The sequence below is a fragment of the Mastomys coucha genome, unplaced genomic scaffold (assembly GCF_008632895.1).
Source record: "Mastomys coucha isolate ucsf_1 unplaced genomic scaffold, UCSF_Mcou_1 pScaffold22, whole genome shotgun sequence".
Classification (NCBI taxonomy): domain Eukaryota; kingdom Metazoa; phylum Chordata; class Mammalia; order Rodentia; family Muridae; genus Mastomys; species Mastomys coucha.
The window spans coordinates 94,273,277-94,281,184 of NW_022196905.1; the positions used below are offsets into that span (position 1 = coordinate 94,273,277).

The 7,908-nt window shown below is 43.1% G+C and overlaps 1 protein-coding gene across 8 annotated transcripts in view; it reads right to left on the minus strand.

Moving 5' to 3' along the window:
- Wdfy3 (WD repeat and FYVE domain containing 3) overlaps nt 1-7,908 on the minus strand; it is a 247,489-nt gene that overhangs the window by 96,800 nt on the left and 142,781 nt on the right. For all 8 annotated transcript variants that reach the window (XM_031337002.1, XM_031337004.1, XM_031337009.1 and 5 more), the window contains 2 exons: nt 2,974-3,151; nt 2,054-2,268 (listed from right to left, as the gene is read on the minus strand). In XM_031337002.1, coding sequence (XP_031192862.1) covers nt 2,054-2,268; nt 2,974-3,151 — 393 coding nt within the window. The remainder of the gene's footprint in view (nt 1-2,053; nt 2,269-2,973; nt 3,152-7,908) is intronic.

The following is a 7,908-nucleotide window of genomic DNA, read 5'->3' on the forward strand; positions in this document are numbered from 1 at the left end:
TACAAGGGTCAGGGATGGGAGGTCAGGGGTGTGGAGGATGCAGAGGTACAAGGGTCAGGGATGGGAGGCCAGGGTGTGGAGGATGCAGAGGTACAAGGGTCAGGGATGGGAGGTCAGGGTGTGGAGGATGCAGAGGTACAAGGGTCAGGGATGGGAGGTCAGGGTGTGGAGGATGCAGAGGGGTGGCAGAGACAAGATACACATGGTACCTAGAACCGTGCAGTGGTCACATAAATACACCTGGGCCATGCCTGTAATCCCAGCAGCCAGGAGGCTGACACAGGAAGATCATGGGATTTAGGAAATAAGCTGTCTGCATATCTAATAAAAGCCCATCTCCAAAAAATAAGGATGTACCTACACATGGACCCCAAAAGAAAGAATTAAATGATATGTGCACATATCATATGATATCACTTTCCTGTTGATACTGTGGTACCCGACAGAATCTGGAACCAGATTCTGTTTCACAGGAGGAAACTGGGTGAGAGAGATAATGAACTTCGGTCTTTGCAAGCATGTACTTGAAAATATAAGTTTAAAGAAATATAAATGTTTCACTTTACAAAGCACTTTTTAAAGTTTTTATTTTAGTTGTAGTTAAATGTATATGTGTATGTCTCTATATAGGTTTGTGCATTACTGTAGTGTCTACCCAGGGCAGAAGGCGGCTGTGATTTGCCTGGGGCTAGAGATACAAGCAGTTGTGAACAGCCAGATAGGATAATGGGAACGAAATTCAGGTCCTCTGAAAGAGCAGTTGCTTTTAACCACTGAGCCATCTCTCAAGCCCCCTTTAAAAAAGAATTCTACCGACAAAACCCCTTAAATACAAAATAGATGTAATTCCTATTCTTAAGAAATATGATATTATTTTAAAGGAAAATAAGTTTTCTAGATTCAATGGGAAGAAATAAGCCATGCTGTTAGTAAGCAAACATGCTGCCAACCACACACATTTGTTTATTTACTTATTTATCCATCCATCCATCCATCCATCCATCCATCCATCCATCCATCCATCCACCCACCCACCCACCCATCCATCCATCTATCCATTCATTTATTTTTAGAATCAAGGTATCAGTCACTGTACTGGCTGGTTTTGTGTGTCAACTTGACATAGGCTGGAGTTATCACAGAGAAGAGAACTTCAGTTGAGGAAATGCCTCCATGAGATCCAGCTGTGGGGCATTTTCTCAATTAGTGATCAAGGGGGTAGAGCCCCTTGTGGGTGGTGCCATTCCTGGGCTGGAAGTCTTGGGTTCTATAAGAGAGCAGGCTGAGCAAGCCAGGGGAAGCAAGCCAGTAAGGAACATCCCTTCATGGCCTCTGCATCAGCTCCTGCTTCCTGACCTGCTTGAGTTCCAGTCCTGACTTCCTCTGGTGATCAACAGCCATGTGGAAGTGTAAGCTCAATAAACCCTTTCCTCCCCAACTTGCTTCATGGTCATGATGTTTGTGCAGGAATAGAAACCCTGACTAATACAGTCACCTTATTTATTTACCTACTTATTTACCTATCTATTTATTTATTCATTCATTCATTCACTAATTCATTCACTCACTCACTCATTCATTCATTCATTCAAAGACGCAAAGCATCAGTCACCATGGTGTGCCAGTCTGGCCTTAACTCTTCCCACAGTCTTCCTGCCCTGTACTCATGAGAGCTAGGTATGGAGCTGGACCCACTTCTAAATAGTTTGTTCAGTTTGGTTGTGGTTTATCCACATTTAAATATATGAAGCCTGTGAAAGCCAAGTAGTTATTTTCTGTGACCCTGGGAACTGGTCCCAAGGCTTCCTGCATGCTAGGGAAGCACTCTACCGCTGAGCTACACCTTCAGACTCCATCCACCTTTCCATCTGAGAACACATAGCACTAATTCTCCAGACTATCACTGCCAGTCACGCCTTGCATTTGTGATCCCCTCTTCCAGTTTCCTGAGACCCTGAGATTGCAGGCCCTGGCCACAGGGTCAGAACAGAGTGCAAAGACTCCAAGAGCTGCCTGTACTACCTTACGCAGATACAGAGACGACTTCACTCACCTCAGCACCATGGGCTCCAAGGCCTGCGAGGCTAAACGTTCAAACATGCGCTGCAGGGGTGGGTGCAGGGAGTGGTCCTCATCAGCCAGGGCAGCTCCGCACCTCTGCAGCAGCCGTGCATGAAGACCAGCTTCACACATGACCTGCTGGTTTCTCTCTGTGTGTACCAGCGATTGTAAAATATTGGCCACGGCAAGTTGAAGGTCCAAAGCATGCTAAAGTTAACAAAGTTAACAAAGAGATGTGTGTCACCAGGGCATCCTTAGAACACAGGTTCTTCTACAGGAAGCACCACTTGTAGCATGAACTTTTAGTGATTGGAAAACAAATTCACACCATAGAAACTGTACGTGTAAAGTCCCATTTTCTTTTTAAGACAGGGCTTCATTACACAGCCAGGAACTTAATATGCAAACCAGGCTGGCCTCAAACTTAGAGAATGGCTACTTTTGCCTTCCAAGTGCTGGTATTAAAACTGTGCGCCACCATATCTGGAGTGTAAAAGTCTTTTTCATGGTGGTAGATAACTAGCTTTAAGCAAGTTGGTCATTCACATTTCAGGGCCCATATAACAAATAACATTTTAATAAAGATAGTTCCCCCCCAACTATAAGCAACCCAAACTTCTCAGTGGTGTCTGTAGGCATGTTTCCTTCTATATCACCTCTGAGCCATTTCCAGCACTGAGCAGGTCTCTCAGGGGAAACAGAGAGTCTCAGGCCGGAAGCAACCACTGGGGCCCTACCGGTAACATATTATCCATAACCAGAACAGTTGTCTGGAAGACCTGGCTCAGTGGGGACTTCCTATTGTGGACATAATGGGTCTGCTAAACTGCATGCTCTTCCTGGTCCTTACTCCTCAAGTAAACACACTGTCCTTTTATCCCCTAAACAGTGAACTGCCATGACCCAGCTTACTTCTGGCTGTGTCACTGAGCCCACAGAGGCCAGCAGGTCGAGCATGGCTAACATGGCTCCAGGGTGGATGATGACAGCATCAGAGCTCGGCAGAGGTGAGCTTGTCACCTGAAGTTTCAGGTCAGTGACGCTTTTCGTAGGATACACTGGGGGAGTTGAAACGCAATGAAATGCATGCCTACAAATAAATAAATAAATAAATAAATAAATAAGGCTTATTTAGAATCTGCTCAAAACCACATTCATCGTTCATTTTCTTCATCTCCTGGTACTTTTAATCGCTGATACGCAAAAGCCTTGAAATTCAGGGAGTTACAAAATACCTCCTGGGTGAGACATTTATAGAAGCAAAACAATCTATCACCACCTCACCAAGTAACCTGGAGACAACTGATATTCCTGGTTCATACCATTTCTATTGTCTACTTTTCAAGCTGTTTCATTGTACTTGTACTGGAAGGTATTTTTTAAAAACAGGTGAATGAGTGATTCAAAACTCCAAGAAGATAGCCGTTTAAATAATATCTGGCCAAACTGCACCACTCAATGAGACTCCTTTGGAACTAACCACGTGGTTTTGGTCTTTTTTTTTGTCCCAAGCGCAACAGAATCCTGGGCTACAAAGATAAAATGGTCTTCCCTAGCAGAGGCAACTGACCAGAGTGTTGGCTCAACTGAGAAGCCTGGGGCTTATCTAGAGCTGCGCTCACAGTCAGGCACCTCTGCACTATCCCTCAGAACTCGGCCTTAGGATTGAAAAGGCATGTTTTATGCACGTTTCTATCAGATGGTAGTCAAGCTGCTCGCTCCCTGGGCAGGCCCTTCTCCTTCCTTCAATGCTCTCCCCTGTCTACCTCATAGTATTCTCTTCTACAGCTCAGGAAAGCTCAAGCTTTTGTAGGAACCCAGGAGTGCATACTTATGATCCAGTAGGTGGGTCTCAGCCAGATCCCAGCAGAGCCCTGAGCTGCCCCAGCTTTCCAGTCAGGAGTGGCTTGGAAACAAGCCTCACATCAGTGATTTTGTTAAAGAGCTGGCACTACCATGTTCTCAGAAAAATGTCCTGTCCTCTTTTTACAGAAATTCCAGGAAAGCACCCAGCTGCACACGTGCTCTCTTCAATTGTTTAAGTCAGCAATCCTGTACCCATTCATAGTTTCTCTCTCTGGATTTGCTGGTTTGCATTTAGAAAAATGTGACTTCTAAACCTATCAAGAAAGATCTGTGGTAGCTGGGCGGTGGTGGCACACGCCTTTAATCCCAGCACTTGGGAGGCAGAGGCAGGCGGATTTCTGAGTTCGAGGCCAGCCTGGGCTACAGAGTGAGTTCCAGAACAGCTAAGGCTACACAGAGAAACTCTGTCTGGAAAAAAACCAAAAGAAAGAAAAAGAAAAAAAAAAAAAGAAAGAAAGATCCGTGGGCTGGAAAGATGGCTGAGAGACTAAGAGCACTTGCTGCTCCTGCACAGGGCCCCAGTTCAGTTCCCAGCTTACATGGCAGCTTACAGGCACCTGTAACTACAGCTGCAACGATCTGTCGCCTTCTTGTGGCCTCTATGGGCACCACGCAGTGCAGTGGATTCACAATAATTCTTAAAAAATGAAAATATTTCTAAGCACATCTTAGACTTGTATTTGTTCCCTTTGTTTCTTAAAATACTATCATCCATCTGTATTTTTAAAAAAGGTTTATATTTTTTTCTACAGCATCGCTGAGGTCCCCAGTCACTGAAATTTAAGATCTCCATAGAAAGTATTTTCCATTGTAAACAAAAAAGCCAACCAAATTTGATGAAAACAGATTTCAGTTGTACATTTTATGCACTTGCCCTTCTTTGGAACTTATTTCCGAGTTAATACTTGAGCTCAAATTTTAAGTTAAACTGTGGTCATACTCAGGAAGAGACCTTCTAGTGCTTAGAAATTAAACTCTCCGTAAATATTACAGTAGCAAACTTCACAAACCTAGCATGATTGTAATGTCATAATCAGATGGTTTTCAAACCAGAATAACACAACTAACATTTTTTAAAACATAATCAATTTTTTTTTAAATAACTAATAAAATTAGGTGTATTTGATAAGAAAGCAACAACTCTTGCCAGGTAACAGGTATGACCAATTTTTAAATTATGGATTATGGTAAGCTTATTAAATAGTTAACTCATAAGCAAGGCCTGTTTGAAAAGGGAATAAAATGACATTTCAAATATCAGCTAATATGACTGTTGTAGTCATTTGTAATTACTAGAAATTGATACTTAATATTCCAACTTAAATTCTCATACAGTAAGTTTCACTCGTGTTTTGGTAATACACAACCAAACTGTCTACACTGGCTGCATTAGGTATTTCAAGGCACGAGGCTGCGTCCGGTAACTTATGGCTGTGGTCTTTCCACACAGATCTTGTTGGAATACTTTTGACTATTTTATGGTTTACTTGCCCTCTCAACATTGCTCAACTGTAGCTTTGTCCTAGTATTTCTCTTAAATTGTAAACAACAGAAAAGTCACGTCTTTTACTGTCCCAAACTCCAGGCTGGCTAGTTATTCCTATTTTAAACAGAGAGAAGAAGCCAGGTTTTTCATGTAAGACAAGGGTCACAGTGCAGGCTTCGTCAGTGTCAGAATGTCCCACAGACCGTGCAAACACAGTGCAAGGCTGGCCTGTCACTCGTCAGCAAACCCCGTCTGCGCTGCCAAGAGGAGAGATGCCCGTGGGCTGATGTCATTTGTTGGGGAGCTCTAGAAAATAATGTGACTACATGACTACAATTCTAATTTCAAAGCCTACTATATTTGGACATGTGAATAAATATGCTGTATTATTTGCTTGATTGTAACTCTGGAGGCGGTAACCTGACCTAAATGGCAACCTGTAACTGTTGGTGTAGGGGCGGAGCATTCTGCTCAGTGGGAGCACACTTTCCTAGCATGTAAAAGTGGCCATCATTAATCCTGAGCAGTCAGGGTGAGGCAACGTTGGTTTTAGCATGGACACGGGCAGGTGGCATTGGCTGTAAGACTGAGGGAGGATGCATGGGGACTGGGGCTCCTTACACACGTTTGCTTCTTGAGTGACAGCTTTTAATGAAGTCAGACCCCAGTAACTCTACAAACAGCTGCACTGCAAAGAACTAAAACACATTTCTGATTTAAACACACAACTCTATACAGACTCATTTTTTTCTTTGTCAGTTATTTAAATAAGCCAGTCTTCAGAAAAATTTTAAAGGAAATATATTCCTTAGACTGTCAACTTGTACTTTCTGAGTTTCAGTGACTAAATGTTTAGGGACACAGCAAACTATAGGCTTTGCCACTTACGACGCAATCATTTGAAAGGCAGGACTTTTGTTAGTTTCAGCTACCTCATGAATAGAATTCTTTCTCTAGCATTTACTCATTTTTTTGAGATCATGAATGCAGTAATGTTCAAAACTTACATATCTCTTACCATATTCAATTTGCAATGGAAAGTTAAGAGGTTAAATTAAAGTTATCTAGTTTACAGCTTGTTGAATTAAGCTCAATGCTTTCAGAGAAAATAATTTGGCATACACAGAGCCCTGTTTACTTATAATATCACACAAAAAAGAAAAAGCTATTTGATGGTACAAATATGTTGGACAACGCTAGATTTATTTAATGCTACTCATGATTGATTGTAATGAGATATAAGCCCCTGTATAAATTTAAGACAAAAAATAAAAAGTATTCTCACATCCCAATACCTGTTGCTATAGTGTTTAGTTCGCCCTGGGTATTCCCAGGGGATTAGGTCCTAGACCCCAGGCTGAGCCAACTCCATGTGTGCTCAACTTTCACATATCAAGTGGGGTGCATTCCCTTACCTATATTATTTACCATACCCTATAGAATATAAGTGGCTCTTAGACTGTATCTGTCAGGCAGTAAGATGAAAAAGCTCATATGCAGTCATACAAACCAGATTTCCACTCTGAGGCTTTGTAAACTTACTGACACAGACATAAAACACACAATGTACTATTCATCCATCATCCACCATAATATTTGTTTTGTCATCTGAACAACTGTTATTGTTGTTTGGTTCGGTGAGAACGACAACCTAACAGATTCTCAGATTCACTCCTCACAAAACTCAACTGGAGATGTTTGTACAGAGGTTAAGGAACTGCCACTGTAACCACTGTAACCACTGAGGACAGAAGGGAGCACCCAATGCCAGCCGCACAGACGGATCACAATAGTGCAGGTGGTACACAGACTCTGAAATAGATCCTAACTGTTCTTGGCCAATCAATGGTTTTAATTTATAAAACTTAAGTATTTGATAAACTTGACCAGCTTAGACATTTTCATGGAATATACGAAAGTAAAAACCTCAGGGTTTTTTTTTCCTCTTCCCTTTTTCAAAACTTATGCTTTGATGCATCTCTGTAACAGCCTATTTCAACTGGTTAAACCTGACTGAGAAAATAAACATGCCAGGGCGATGAAGTTCAATAACAGTAAAACCAAGAATGACCCCAACAATAACCAATGAGAAAGAGGAAAGCGGCCTACTTCACGAAGCACTGAGGCCGCCCTGGTTCCTCATCTTTAAGGGAACTGTTATTCCACTCTGAAGGAGGGCAGCAGTTAGCTCAAGTACCAGCTACAGCGTGGGACAGTGGTCTCAGAGAAGCTTCTCTGTGCTCGGCTTCCAGGCGTGCATTCATGCTGTGTGAGCTCGTGTATGAAGGAGCACAGGCCTGCACACCGGTGACGTGTGGGGGGTCAGAGTGCACCCGCACAGGCCTGCACACGCGTGACGTGTGGGGGGTCAGAGTGCACCCGCACAGGCCTGCACACCAGTGACGTGGGGGAGGTCAGAGTGCACCTGCACAGGCCTGCACACGCGTGACGTGTGGGGGGTCAGAGTGCACCCGCACAGGCCTGCACACCGGTGA